The sequence below is a fragment of the Coptis chinensis genome, chromosome 8 (genome assembly GCF_015680905.1).
Source record: "Coptis chinensis isolate HL-2020 chromosome 8, ASM1568090v1, whole genome shotgun sequence".
Classification (NCBI taxonomy): domain Eukaryota; kingdom Viridiplantae; phylum Streptophyta; class Magnoliopsida; order Ranunculales; family Ranunculaceae; genus Coptis; species Coptis chinensis.
Window position 1 is genome coordinate 21,374,125 of NC_141463.1, and position 15,761 is coordinate 21,389,885.

The 15,761-nt window shown below is 37.0% G+C and overlaps 2 protein-coding genes across 2 annotated transcripts; one reads left to right on the forward strand and one right to left on the reverse strand.

Annotated features, from left to right (window-relative positions):
- The first annotated feature begins 320 nt into the window (after nucleotides 1-320).
- On the forward strand, nucleotides 321-10,349 carry SUT2 (sucrose transporter 2). Its single transcript, XM_086576167.1, has 14 exons — nucleotides 321-794; nucleotides 876-941; nucleotides 2,560-2,658; nucleotides 2,758-2,822; nucleotides 2,904-2,988; nucleotides 3,098-3,131; nucleotides 3,307-3,406; nucleotides 4,877-4,952; nucleotides 8,092-8,436; nucleotides 8,585-8,728; nucleotides 8,970-9,203; nucleotides 9,294-9,357; nucleotides 9,461-9,504; nucleotides 9,781-10,349. The coding sequence occupies exons 1-14, from the start codon at nucleotides 543-545 to the stop codon at nucleotides 9,949-9,951; spliced, it is 1,779 nt and encodes a 592-aa protein (XP_086432293.1). The 5' UTR covers nucleotides 321-542; the 3' UTR covers nucleotides 9,952-10,349.
- Nucleotides 10,350-11,431: 1,082 nt separating this feature from the next.
- LOC147480481 (uncharacterized protein At3g28850-like) lies at nucleotides 11,432-12,984 on the reverse strand. Its single transcript, XM_086576168.1, has one exon. The coding sequence runs from the start codon at nucleotides 12,807-12,809 to the stop codon at nucleotides 11,526-11,528; it is 1,284 nt and encodes a 427-aa protein (XP_086432294.1). The 5' UTR covers nucleotides 12,810-12,984; the 3' UTR covers nucleotides 11,432-11,525.
- Between the last annotated feature and the right edge of the window lie 2,777 nt (nucleotides 12,985-15,761).

Genomic DNA, 15,761 nt, shown 5'->3' on the forward strand with positions numbered 1-15,761 from the left:
TTTTTCTTTCTACATAACTAATGTATTCTTTAAAAATGAAAATAACATGGTAATTAACAACATCTTTATTGTAACAATTTGAGATAAATCTGAATGCATGCGGCATGCCCATATGAAGGTTAATGCCTTAATCAATAACTTTTTGTAAATGTTACTTGAGTGTTTGAGTGTGAATCTTTTCCTAAACGTCCGACAATTAGTCTTTAATTAGTTGAAGGTTGAACATTCTATATATTGAAAAATCAAAATTGACGAAATGACGAGTGTGGCCAAACAAAATTTCGATCAAAGATGAACAACACACGGGCCTTAATTAACTTGTAAAAAAAGGGACGGTGTAGAATTGAAACTTCCATGCTACGTCATCAAAGTTATTACATAGACTCGGTCTTCTTCACTTGTTTCTCATTAACACCCGCCCAATTCTTTTGACCCATCAACGGCACACGAATCTCGAAGAACAAATTAGATCTCTCGTAAACACAGATCCCAATAAACGAATGAATAATATAATTCAGATTTGTTATTATTATTATTAATTAATGGCGGGGAAAATGGATTCGGTATCGATCCGTTTACCGTATAAGAATTTGATAGAATCTGAAGTTGAATTAGTTGGTTTAGATTTAAATGATGATGAGAGTGAACTAAAAAAAAAGACTTGTGATTCTTCTCCGAGTGATGAAAAGAGGGAAGCAATTAGTATGAAAGGATTGGTTCTATGTTGTATGGTTGCTGCTGGTGTTCAATTTGGTTGGGCTTTACAGCTTTCTCTTTTAACACCCTACATTCAGGTTTTACTTTTTTTCTACTTTGTTTGTTACTTCATTCATATGGACTCAATCTTCGTTGTTAACAGTTGCCCTTTCACGCAGACACTTGGAATTCAACATGCTTTTTCATCATTCATTTGGCTCTGTGGCCCAATTACAGGTCTTGTGGTAGGTCATTATAATCTACTTTATGTACTGAGAAAAATATTGATCTATGTTATTGGAGGTTGTCGTTAATCACTAATTGCAATTGGAGTTATGAGTTTCAAAACACTGCAAGCCCTCTGTGGACTAAGGCTATAGATACAGTCCTTGTATACCCCATAATCCTATATAACTTATATCCCATGACTTCTACACGTACCAACTAGTCTCAATAGTCCAACCAAAATAATACTAACAATAAAAATTACAAGAAAACATAAGATAAAAAAAATGGTGAAGTTTTCTTGCCCTTGATACTCGCGTTGATAATAGTGAAGAGCTGGTGAGAACAATTAGAGCCTGAGTGGAAACCTTGACGACACATTGTGGTTCTCCGCACATGCCAGGGGGTTAAGTTTGATTTTGATGAGCGTGAATTGAAGCCTAAGATTGATAGTCTAGAACTTACAGGAGGTGTCTTTAATGGATTGGCACAACTGAGAACGTTTTTTCCTATTCAAGAATGTCAAAAGATTGTGAAGTTGCTTGGTTGCTACTTGATTTGGGTATTTGTTTGATTTGGTGGACAAATTTTTTCCAACATTGTCAGTTTAGGTCAAGTTGACTATGAACGTACATAACCGTACGAAAGCAGTGCATTCATTTTGAGCTGGATATTTAGAGGAGCTGACATAAACAGTTTGAGGGGGTATAACCTTAATGATTATTCTGTGACATGTAACTAGTCTAGGTTCCCGTGGCTTTTGCTACTACAATGTCTGAGCTCTATATCGTGCATGAGATCAGACTCGCATTTTTCAGGGTCAATGTGTCGTGAAACTTCACGATCAATTGTATATTTAGATGCCATCTCATGAGATTGTGTGTAGGAATAATGTTAATTTGCCACCTCATTGTCACACTAAATGTAAATAAAAAAATCTTTTAACTTGTTGGAGCTGAGTTCTTTGTGTGGGGGAGAACAATGTGATTTAGGGATTATAATATTTAATTTTGCCTCAACTTTTTTTGTTATATTTTATTGATTTTCAGAATTAGAACAATATTATTCGAACGTTGTTTAGGATTTTAGGCTAGGGGAATTTGAGGATATCATTAATTATGAATTTTAGTTGTTACTCAATTTTCTTATTTCAATTAGTTTGTAATTTTTTAAATTGTATGCTATAATAAACATTTATGCATTTGGCCAAAGGAGAGTTGAATTGAATTGAAACTTATGCAATTAAAAGCTCGGGCGCAAACTAGGCGCTGGAGGTAAGCCTAGGGACTTGGTGCCTTTAGGTGCGAGCCTAGGAGGCCTTAAGCACGGGGCCATAGGGATGATTCTAGAGCCTCGGTAGGTGTAGGCGAGCCTTTGACTGCATAGATTGAGACATTGTTACATAAGAACATTTGTTGAGTTTTCGTTTAGCATTTGTGATTGCATCAAATAGCTCGCTCTTTCTTTAATTAAATATTGCAGAAGCGACCTTTAAAAAAATGGTGGGGAAGCGTGATCTGAATATAACTTCATTTGTATCTTGAACTTTTTACTTCAGTCATATTATTACAACTTCAATTCTTTGACTGGCTTGAAATCTTTTTATAAAGCTAACATGTGTTTATTAAATTTTTTCAGGTTCAACCTTGCGTTGGTATATGGAGTGATAAGTGCTATTCAAAATATGGAAGAAGGCGGCCATTTATTTTTGTTGGAGCTCTCATGATCTCTGTTTCTGTAAGATTTGAATATTTGGTGTATTTAATGTCAGATAACTTTTATGATGTGTTCTAATCTGTATTGTGACTTTCTTATGTTTTTTTTTTGTAATTTTAGGTGATCATAATCGGGTTTTCTGCAGACATTGGGTATTTTTTAGGGGATTCGAAGGAGAATTGCAGGTGATCCACTTTTATTCTACATTATTTTGAATCTACTACAAAATCCATGATTTGATTTTGACAAATCTATTCCAAACACAGTACTTATAGAGGCACTCGAACAAGGGCTGCCATAATTTTTGTCATTGGATTTTGGATGCTGGATCTTGCTAACAACACCGTGCAAGTAATTCTTAGCATCTCTTCTTCTTCTTTCATCACCGAAATTCCTATAATCAGAATACGGTTCTATGACATTGTGTATTACACCTGAGGCAATTTACATTTGTTTGTAGGGCCCAGCTCGTGCTCTTCTAGCTGATCTGGCAGGTGATATATCGTTTTCATTCACATCACTTTAGAAATGTTTAGTGCATGATATCAATCTCTTGGGTGGGTCAGTTCTCATATATGTGCAGAAAATTTTTAAGCTGCCAGTAGAAGCTACACAGGCTACCGAAATTTTCTTTCCTTTCTTCTCATACTGTTTATTCATTTTTCTTAGGTCCTCATCAACGAAATTCAGCAAATGCAATATTCTGCTCATGGATGGCTGTCGGAAATATTTTAGGCTTTTCTTCTGGCGCTAGTGGAAAATGGCTCAGGTGAGCTGAAGTTTCTATAAAACTCAAGTAACATGGACACTTTATATCTATAAAAAAATCCGTGCCGGACACACAGACACACGAACTTGTTGTGCTTGCGATTTGAAATTAGGTTTTCTTCTTCTTCTCTACCCTAAAATAATACGAAACTAATTTATTAACATAGTTGCAACTCCATAATATGCCCACTTTCATAGTTATTTATATGTAATGATGCGCTTTGTAAGGTCTTTGAGCCCAAGAATTAATTGTGCAATGAAAGAAAATTAATAGTTTTCTTTTTAATTAGTTGTGTCCTCCGTGTTTTACTTCATATAGGTCACCATGTCAGGCACTCCGTATCTGTGTCGGACATCGCCACACGTAATGTAACTTATTGTTATTATTATTTTTTTCTTGGTTAGCTAACTTTTGTATTAAAAAAAGGGGGGGGGGATATTTACAACATTACGACATACTGTTAACATATTTCTGTGCAAAGAAATACATACAATACTAATCAAAACTCAAGTTAAACAAGGGGTAATTGCATCATCGTGTATGCACTACCGCCTTGGTACCAAACTAATCAAAGCTATAAATATGCAAATAAGGGGTCTCGCATTTGTGACTCCCTTCATACACCGTAAGGTTCTAGCGTCAATCTAGACGATCTTTGTAGTCCCATGGTAGTTACTAAACCTAATTAGGTTGTAACTAAACCTATTTGGTGGAGAAACATTAGCCTGTTTCCACCCACTAACTCTCTTGGCAAGCTTTACTTTCTTTTTGCTCAACACCAGAGTGAATTCGCTTTGATCCTCTTTTCTGGCACCCGCCATTCTTGATTGCACTAATAGGACTTCATCAATAACCTGCTGTTGAGACGCTGAAATAGTTTCCATAGATTGATTTTCTGGCTCCATTTGAACACTCGAGTCCAAGTTGATGCTTTTTTGAAGGCTTTCAGGTATAGATGAGTCGTGTTGCTTTGAAATAGTTATAACTTACTATAAAGCTTATACTACATTACTACTACCTCAAATTTGTTTACCGTATGTCCACTTGTATGTATAATTTATTTATTGCTAAAATATGTTAAAGTTACTCTTCTATTCTCTATCTTAGTAATTAAAATTTAGTTTGGTTGGGTCTATAAGCCTATAACACGTGGCAACTTTGTGGTCGAAACCCATTATTTTATTTTATTGTTTAGATTTTCATTATGACCCTCTTCTTTTCCATAAATTGATAAGCCTGAACAGTGTCCCATGTCCTAAGCTCGATTTCCTGATGTTATTATTGCTGACATTTTTTATGTTTGACACCGAGAGAATATTTGGTTACCTGATGAAAGGGGTGTTTAGGTATGCATTGTAGAAGCCTCTTCAAATGTTACATGGGCTTCATTTACTTATGAATCCATTTACATCCTATGGTGGCTAATGTCAAACTTTATTCTGTTAGTTCTGACTTCTCATTTCTGTGCAGTTGGTTTCCTTTTTTGAGAACTAAAGCTTGTTGTGAAGCCTGTGGAAACCTTAAAGGAGCCTTTTTAGTTGCAGTGGTGAGAATCTCATATTTTGTTGATATACACATTGCTTCTCTATTTTCTCATGCAAGAACCTATATTTTGTTGACACATACTTCGGCAACGTATGAGGTTTGAAAGGCACTTTGAATAACTCATGAATAACAAATAACCCAAAAAAATTATTTTAAAAGAACTCATACTTACCCGTTTATTACATGTTTATTCTTCTTATGTCCATGAGTGTGGCCAAGAAGATTGAGAGGATTGAGAGGAACTTCTTATGGGATGACTTAGAGGAGAATCGTTGATGCCATCTAGTTACATGGGAGATAGTGTGTTTGCCTAAGAGAGACGGGGGTTTGGGTTTGAGAAGGATGCATCAATTCAGTTTGGGCGGTGATGGGAAAATGGTTATGGTGGTTCGAGATGAGATAATGGGTTGGCCACTATTCCTTATGGGTGTGGAGAGTGGAAAGGGATTCAAAGGTTTTTGTGGATTTTCAGAGTGAGATTAGGTTTAAGCTAGGGGATGGTACTAAGATCAAATATTCTAGGAGGATAAGTAGTTGGTGCACAAACCTTTGTTTTTAAAATTCCTGAGACTCTATGCCAGTTCAGTCTTCAAGAATCATCCCATTAGTGATTTCATGCGGCTTGATGGTGGGTTCATCTTGGTTGGGACTTTGGCATCCCAATGCTATGGCAGATGGGGATATTGTGAGTCTTGATATCCTTTTGGGGAGGTTGGAGAATATCCTTGTTGTGAGACCAAACAGAGATTGCCGACTTTGGAATACAAGAAATTGGGTTAGGGAGTCTCGTTTAGAAAAATTTACACTTAAAAGATTGAGGAATATTATTTTATAGATTTACTACTACTAACCTTTTTTATATAGTGAAAACTACTTGTACAAGGAAAAAAACAAGATTCAAAGGTGTTATTTATAACTGCCCACATTTTTTGGAAGTGGACAATTTAGTTATTGAGATTTGTAACTATTTTATTCTCTTTTTTACCCTTATATAACTAATAAATTAAATATTTTCACTAAAAACAATATAATTCAATTATAACCACCTATTTTACATTTTTAAATGCATATGCACAAATATAAACCACCAACGTAGTAAACTTATTTTAAAATACTAATGCATTTTATTATTTAGTAGTCTCGACCAACTACTATGAAATGCAATGAGTTGATTTAGGGTTTAGTGTCTAGAGATTTAGAGTTTAGGCTTAGGGTCTAGTTTATAGGGGTTTAGGATTCGGTGTCTTGAGGTTTAGGGTTTACGCACTTATTAGGGTTTAGTGTCTAGAGGTTTTTAGGGTTCAGGCTTAGGGTCTAGTTTAAAGTTTATTCTTAGGGTTTAGTTTACAGGGATTTAGGGTTTAGTGTGTAGAGGTTTAGGGTTTAGGCTTAGGGTCTAGTGTCGACAAGTTTAATTTGTGATACACCATATGTAATTTAAAATGCAAAGTAGGTGGTTGGTTATAATTGAATTCTAACATTTTAAAATACATTGTAAAACATTGAGATCAAAATAACTTAATAAATTTTAAAATGTTGAGTTAAAGTGCAATACTAAATGTTTACTTTCAAATGCATTTGAAAATTTATGAATTTTTTAGAGATTATAGGAGAGGAAATATAGTTGTTTAGTAGGTGCAAATAATTAAAAGAGGGTATTTTTGTCAATTGCTTTCGAAAATGGGTTAACATGTGTCAAATTATGGTTTTGGTGTAGAAACTAAAAATATTATGCCTCTGGCTTTGGAGTCCAAACAATTCCTAACCAACTCCCTTAAACTAATTTTCTGCTTTGGAATATTGGCAAGGATGGAAAATTCAGCTCTAAATCATTCTATTTCGTTCTTTGCTCCGTCTCCCTCCTTCTCAGCGTGCTTTACTCCCTTAACTAATTTCTGTAGCACTTTTATTTGGAAGTCAAAGATCCCCTATCAAGTGACTTTTTCATGTGGTGTGCCGCACAACATAAAATCTTGACCATAGACAACCTTATTGAAAGAAAGAAAATCATTGTAATTCGTTCTTTGCTCCTGTCTCCCTCCTTCTCAGCGTGCTTTACTCCCTTAACTAATTTCTGTAGCACTTTTATTTGGAAGTCGAAGATCCCCTATCAAGTGACTTTTTCATGTGGTGTGCCGCACAACAAAAAATCTTGACTATAGACAACCTTATCGAAAGAAAGAAAATCATTGTAATTTTTTGCCCCTTGTGCTTGTCTGATGGTGAGTCGGTTAGTCATACCCTCATCCATTGTCCTTACTCTCGCACTTTTATTTGGAAGTTGAAGATCCCCTATCAAGTGACTTTTTTCACTTTTTTCATGTCTGCTGCACAAAATAATTATCTAACTGTAGACAACCTCATCAAAAGAAGATAATCATTGTAATTTTTTGTCCCTTGTGCTTGTCTGATGGTGAGTCGGTTAGTCATACCCTCATCCATTGTCCTTACCTTGAGAGGTGTGGTGTCATTGTCTTCGACAATCACGTTTGGGTTGGGTTGTTCCCTGCTCTGTGAAGAATGTATTAGAGTCTTGGGTCTTGAGGGACCATTCTTCCAGAGGATGTAAATATGGAATATTACTCCTTTCGCGATCATGTGGGGCCTTTGGTTGGAACGGAATTGGTGGCATTTTGAGGATACATCGCCATTCAGTGGAGGAGGTGATTATTTTGATAAAAGATTTTTTCTTCCTTTGGTCAAAGATATGGGAGGAATGGTGTGACACTCCTTTTGGTACTTTGTGTTCAGATGGGAATCTTTGTTAGGCTATGATTAGTGAGATGTAGTTGTTTCTGTTTTAGTTTTCTGTCTGTTGCTCTTGTTGTATTTTTATGTTAGGACATCTCTTCGTACTGCTTTGTAGCCTCTGTTTATATATGTATATAATACATACCTATTTTACCGGTCAAACAGAAAAAAAAGAACTCCAATAACTCAAAAGTTTATTGAGTCATATATACCTTTTTACTGAAGCTCTTAGTTTCCATTGGGCATTATAAAACAACCGCGGTAGGCTTGTTGCTTCTGTTTGCTACTTAATGCATAGTTTTATTTAATTATATATTTTTGTGACTAGCTTGGAGCATGTTATGTATTTTATGTGAGATCATATCATCTTAACCCCCTCTTTTATACAGGTTTTCCTCGCATTATGCACTCTTGTGACATTGTATTTTGCTAAAGAGGTTCCTCTAGCAAAGCCAGTGCATCGTTCATCAGATTCTGCTCCCTTACTTGATGATACTCGGGAATCTGGCTTTGGTCTTTCCAGTTCACCTTCCAGTTTTTCACTTGATGATCATACATCCACAGTTAGTGCTGTCGTTGCTGGTGCAAATCAAAATCAGGATTCACAAGTCAAAGAAAATGAAATTGAAAAGTTCAGTAATAGTCCCGGCGCAGTCTTGGTTAATCTGTTAACAAGCATGCGGCATTTGCCGCCTGCAATGCATTCAGTGCTTCTTGTCATGGCTCTTACTTGGGTGTGCACTTAACTAGCTGCTCACTTTGACTTTGGTTTCTGACATTTTTTCTTTAATAGTCCTCTCATTATTGTTTGGGGGTACACAACAGTCACTTTTTAGATTCATCATCTCTAGTGTACTGAATTATTATGCATTATAAATGCAGTTATCATGGTTCCCATTTTTTCTTTTTGATACGGACTGGATGGGACGGGAAGTTTACCATGGGGACCCGAATGGGAGTACCACTGAGGCTAAAGCATATAACCAAGGTGTCAGAGAAGGTGCATTTGGTTTGCTATTGAATTCAGTAAGAACTCGAGAAAAAATTTTAATTATCTATTTTCATTTCCAAGATACTTGTCCTTGTTTGATATTAATATCAATATTTGAAAGAGGAAAAGATAAAAGAGAATTTAGAGCAGTAAAACCTTGGAAACATTTTACTTTTCTGATGCCTTCCAATATGGATTTGAATTTAACAAACCTCTTTTATTTTGGTTTTGTTTTGATCTTTGTTCTTTTTCTTTTTCTTCTTCCCTGGTTATTAGGTTGTTCTTGGAGCTTGCTCTTTTCTTATTGAGCCAATGTGTCAACGGATGGGTGCGAGGCTAGTATGGGCACTGAGCAATTTTACAGTTTTTGCATGCATGGCAGCCATTGCCGTCATTAGTTTGTGTTCAATTAGGGAATATTCTGAAGGAATTCAGCATGCTATTAGTGGATACAAGGCAGTCAAGATTGCGTCATTAGTTGTATTTGCACTTCTTGGCTTCCCTCTTTCAGTGAGTTCAAGATTTTCTTGATCAATTTGTTCCTTCAAATCGTTTGTGTAGTTTGTTTGTTGACTTCATTCCGTACCTGTATTTATGCAGATTACGTACAGTGTTCCCTTTTCTGTGACAGCAGAGTTAACTGCTGATTCAGGAGGCGGCCAAGGTTTCTTTCAGATCTCTGTTGTTCATTTATTTACAACATTTGTTATTTAATCCTTGCAGCTTATGTCAAGTAATGTATCTGATCCTTATCTATTGTTCTGTAGGATTGGCTACTGGAGTTTTAAATCTTGCGATTGTCATCCCTCAGGTTTGTTTCGATGTCTATTTGGTAGTTCCTTTCACTTTAAGACCTTCATGTACAGTTGATAATTACTAACAGTTGTTTGAGACGTGGTTTTCATATGCAACGTCTCAAACTAATAAATGAAACTTTGAGACGTGGTTTTCATATGCAAAACCAAAATATAATCTAGCATCGTTACTCTTTTTCTCTCTGAGAGTGATGGATATAATTTTTTCAGTTGATATATTCTCTGGTGCTTGGTTTCAGAAACTCACCTTTGGTTGACTGATTCATGTGCAGATGATTGTATCCCTTGGGGCAGGTCCATGGGATGCTCTCTTTGGTGGAGGTAATGTACCGGCCTTTGTTTTAGCATCCATTTTTGCCCTTGGAGGAGGTGTCGTTGCAATTTTAAAGCTCCCAAAGCTTTCAAGCAATTCATACCAGTCATCTGGGTTCCATTTTGGCTGAACTCTCTCCTTGACAAGGTAATGCTCCATTCAACTATGTAGGTTTAATTACCTGGCAGCATCGACGGCAGGCCCCCCAGTTCACAACCAGAGGAATGTTTCTTATATCAGGCACATGATATTCAAATTCATTCATTTTTCTCCAATTTTTCCCTTGTAGAGTATATAACGTGTAAATTATACCTCATTGATAAAAAAAATAAAATAGAAAAAATCAGCCTGTTGTATACATCAATGCAGATCTTTAGCTACCAGGCTAATAGCTATCAGGTGGAATGCTATTCTGTTGTTGGTCGTTCCTCAGTCTATTTCGTCCTTCCTATACCTGTATCTCGTTATTAACTCTGATAACTCACTTGATTTTAATTAAGTATTCTTAGAGAAGATTTTGTTAAACAACCCACTGTTTTATGGTGCGACCGAAAGCAATTACATCATACTAATACTGTTGTGCCTCGTAAAGTTTGGTAGTGGGCATTGATGTCAATGAAGTTTACGCAGCTACTTTGGTCAACCACCTATACATTTATCCCTCACGAACCAACACGTGGACATAACTGATTTAACTTACTTTTGTTCCTAAAAGACAAAGTAAACTTGAGATAAAACCCCACACTGAGGCCTAAAACTTCGGAGAAACAGGATTTCTGCACCGTGAGCTGAGCAACTTTTTCTTTGCCCCCTATAGTTTGTTTTTTTCAAGTGATTTCTAACCCTCGCGACCGCTTCCAAGGGGCAGAAAACGTGGAAAAAGTTTAGATACGACGTCCTTGACATCCTTAGATCATACTTAATGAAAACCCTGGAACCCTTGGGGTACTCTTTTTGGCAAGTTGCTGTCAATGATGTGCCTATTACAGTAGCTTGGGTGGTTTGGGCACTTTTTCCCTTTTTGACCAACCAAATGACTTCCCAAATAGTTTGGAGGACAAGTACAGTAGGATAGAAATCACCTACGTGAGGTGTTGCAAACAACTTCCACTCTATGATTATTGCAGACTTCTTACGAAGGTTCAAAACTTGGTATAGATGTGTGCTCTCCAAACAATGGCACCAAAACTAGTGTTGAGTTAGAGTGGCACCTACAACCTCATCGAATAAGACAGCAAAAAGAGCTCAGCATTCTCAAGTTTCACTTGATATGACCGCGTACGGTGTCGCTTTGAGTGATAATTAATCTACAACAGAAGAGGAGGATTATGTAACCCATTCAGTTCAAGATGATGCAACATATTGAACCAGTACATTGTGGTCTAGAAAGGACATTTACTAGGTGAACTCATAAAATTGAGCTTACAAATTTTAGATATGAAGTTTTCTTTTGCACTTTGTAGACATGAAATCTTATACTCCCGAACCCAAGCACCTCTTGTACAACATTTTTTGAATGAAGAATGCAGGGTTGTGTTCTTGGGATAGAAGGGGAGTTGTCGAACAAGAACAAAACTAGCAATACACCTAATATATTCTGACAAACTTCCTCAGGAATTTGACCTCATACTTTATTCTAGGTAAAGGTATAGATCAACCAATCCTATGGAGAAACCATGCCTCGTATGCTTTTAGAGCATTACACTAAGAACAACAAGAAGTGCATTTCACGATCCCGTTCTCGTTGCAGTAAGGACATCTTTGAAATCCTCCAAATTCATTCTCCTCACTCTCCCCCTGGACCTCTTCTTCATGGTTGCCTTCAATATAGATCTTACAGCTCCCAGAGCACATCTCACAAGGTATAAATCTAACATCACCACACATCTGACATACCCCAGTACCACCTTCCTCGACCATCTCACAACCTTTGATTAGCTTTTCGAGCTTGCCATCTTCGTGCATCCGTCGTACATCATCGGCAGTACCAATGTACTTTTCCTTCACAAACACCCTTGGAAGTCTGCCTAGAAGTCCTTCTGTTCCCAATAATAGCCTCAGCTCTTCCCTGTATGCATAATGCATAGAAACATCCCTTTCGTCAACTCTAACTCCAAGCCCCTTCAGTATCGCCCTCGCATTGCAGCAATCCTTATATGTCTTCCTGACTCCTCGAAGACTCGTAAAGTAAAGGACCACCTTGTTCTTGTTCTTGGCACTTGGTATGGATTTAGGGATTGCAATCTCATTGTTGAACTCCTTGCTATCGATACTTTCCTTCGAGAACAACCTGTTATGACCAGGAGAGGGAAATCTAGCACTTCCAGGAGATCGCAAAAGGAGTGCATTCTTCGGTGAGAGCTCCTCAAGGGCTTTTCTGAATGTGGAAATAACTTCTGGGTCAAAGTCATATAGAATTGATCTTGAATTTGGATTAGAATGATCATTCGCCACCGTTTGAAGCCACATTGGCTTTGTTGGATCGGTTTCATCTTCTTGTATAGTTGCTGTAAACTTATTAACAGGGATTGGCTCAGGTACAACATGGAAAGAGAATTCAGAGTTGTCAATACTGGGATTTGCACGGTGGTGGAGAGGGCTAATATCCTCAAGGCCTTCCTTCATTTCCCATGTATTAATGGGTTCGGCTTCACCTGAATCAGTAGGTGTCCTAGTTGGTGTTTTTGTCTTTCTTTGGTTCTTCTCTGGCGAAGTTTTATTACTTCTGTCCCCATTGCTGCTTTTTTTTTTCTCTTTACTTTTCTTCCTTCCTTCTCGAAAATAATTCTTGAAGCTTCTACTAGTCCCTGAGGTAGCCGACGAGGGAGACACAACAGTGTGGCTATCGCTTAAACGCTGACTTTGAGTTTCACTGCGGTGAGAATGGCGATGAACAGGCGATGAGGAGCCACGGTTACTATAAGAATAAGGTGTGTTACAATGTTTACATCGTTCTTCCTTAGCTTCCTTCGATCCCGCACAACCCATTATAAAAAAATACCTGTCTAGCTTACGAGAAAACAAATTCTCGTAAAACTAGTAAATGTTCATGAGTATGGAGATTGAAAAAGGAAAACAGGTTATAGATTCCATGCTGGAACCTTATTCGGAGCCCAGTTCGTCTTTAAAAGAAGGGTAAAATAAAAGCTTAATAGTTTCTTCTCACATCAAGATTTCTAGAAAAGAAATGAGCCAATCAAATAGGTGTTTGCAAAAATTGGTGGTTTGAAATTAATGCAGAAATTTTGGTTAGGCAGAACACGCAATCCATACATCATTCTTGCATGGTTGTGTCTCTTTTTTAGACAGCCCTATTATGGGTTTTCTCTATATTTGTGTGTGAGAGAGATTTAATAGTTTCCTGGCATTTTTCACAGTTTTTCCCGCCAAAACGGCTTTCTTAATTATGACATGTGTATTTTATTTTATTTTTGATGAGATTATGATATGTGTATTGATCATATAGTCCATATGATTAATTAATGGTTAAATCTCTTTTGCGAAAATTTGTAGTTGTGGTTCTTTATTGTTATGTAGGACGGCTACCTGATTATTTGATCATTGTAACTAGAAAGGAGGGAGAGAGTTTATCTTGACTTGTAAATATTGGAATATGGTAGATAAAAAAAGATGGAGCTCATTGACTAGCAACTAAAATGAGTTAAAACAACTGGAAACATATTTGCATTCGTCCAAAATGCTTAGGTTGGTTGAACTGTTGAAGTTGGAGCAATCATTCTCCACCATTCAATTCAATTTAAAGCAAAATTTTATTGAGTCCAAATATTCAAATCTTATCAGAACTTGTTTCCTTGTCTTCCTGGGAGAGTCTCCGGAGACTTTAAGGAACAAAAAATACATATACTTAATTTTGATTTGCGCTGCCTTTGACGTACATAGAAATGTTTGCACGGCTGATTTTTTTTTGGAGTGATCTTCTCAGTTCTCACCATCGAGACATCTCGACAAAAATTCATTCAATTCTAGTAGGCTACTCTTAAATTTTCAACCCTTGAAATTAGTTAACAAGATGAAACGCAATCTAGAAGGGAAGAGCATCTCTAGGTGGAGCCGTGGAGGCATTAAGTGTAAATTTGCCTCCACTATTCCGAATTTCAGTAAAAACCATCTTTAGGTGGAGGCAAACATGGAGGCATCAAGTGTCTAGCCGCATCTGTGGAGGCAAATTTACTGTTTCGGATGTGAATGCGGCACGAAAGTGGGAGTGTCGCGTGGGGTTTTGTTTTTACTTTTTCAACATTTTGGGTGACATGGCACGAAAGTGGGAGTGTCGCGTGGGGTTTTGTTTTTACTTTTTCAACATTTTGGGTGACATTCCAAGTGTCGCACCGACTTCGGAAGTGTCATGGGTTTTTTTTGGGACAACTCTCGCCACATTTTTAGGCAAAACAAAATTTTATTAATTTAAAAAACTAACTTGAGACCACTTTTAACTAAAAAAATATTTAAAATAAAAATGGGTCCTACTATTAACTAGATTTGCTTCTACCACCTAGAGTTGGTTATTGTTTGTGGATGCTTGCCTCCACCACCTAAGGATGCTCTAATCATACTGCCATGATACAAAAATGTTTAAATATGAAAAAGATAGAGGTTGGAGAAAAATATCTTGGATCTAAACTCTTCTTAGGTCAACCTAAATCAGAAATTTTTGGTGATCTAATCAACAAGGTCAATGCTCGAATTACAAGATGGAAGTGTAAACTTCTTTCACAAGCTGCCAGAATTGTGTTAATAAAATGTCTCTACTGCCATCCCAGTGTATCATATGAGTACATTCCTCATTCCTATTTCTGTTACTAAAAGAATGTAACGACCTGCCTCACCATACTACGTCAATGCTATCCCCACTTAGCCACTGTAGACATCCGGCAGTGTGGGGTTTTCGGACTCAGGACAACAACTTCACAAGAGGTCATCCATCCTTGAACTACTCCCACCCGAGCACGCTTAATAACTACGGAATTTCCCACGGAATCCATAGCCAATGCGTTTGGCTACGTATTCTGTGAGAACTCCATAGTTAAGCATGCTTCGGGGGGAGTAATCCAAAGATGTGTGACCTCTTGGGAAGCAACTGTCCAGAGTCAAAACCCCACACTATCAGATGTCCGCAGTGGCTAAGTGGGGATAGTATCAACGTGGTAGGAAGTGGTGGATCATTACAAAAAATAAATGCTTTTCAAAGAGACTTCTGGTGGGGGGAAACCCAGAAAAAATAAAAAAATAAAAAAAAATAATGTAGCTGAAAAATTGATCTTTTATTTATAAATCCAAAAGATCTAGTGGGTTGGGCATTAGAGATACCCATCTAAATAATAAAACATACCTATCTTGGATTTTTTGGCAGATTGTTAGCATCACAGATCAAAGCAAAGTACTTCCCACATACGTACTCCACTCCCTCAAGTAAAAAAAAAAAAAAAAAAGGATTCATCATGGTTTTGGCAAGGTATGTTATATATACTACCTCTCATCATAGCAAACTCAACTTGGCATGTTGGTACATGTATAAATATAAACCTTTGGACTGATGCTTGGATACCAGATTTACCACTGGATAAAATTCCACCTTCTATTCCTGTAAATAACTCTTACACTTAAGTATCTCAACTGATTAACATGGATTCTAGAACTTGGAATAATGAGATTCTTGTTTCAATCTTTGACCCTTGTACAATTAGGAAAATTCAAAATATTCACTTGTCTGATACTAATCTGTAGGACTCCTTGCACTGGAACTTAACCAAAAAAGGTGCTCACTCTGTAAAGTTTATGTATAAAAACTACGTACACACAACACTCTTATCCTTCACTTCTGACTCATAATCTTGCTTTTTGGAGAAACATGTACAAATTCACCGAGAGAGGCTTTACTGACATGGAAACTTTACAATAATGTGGTTCCAACTAGAGATC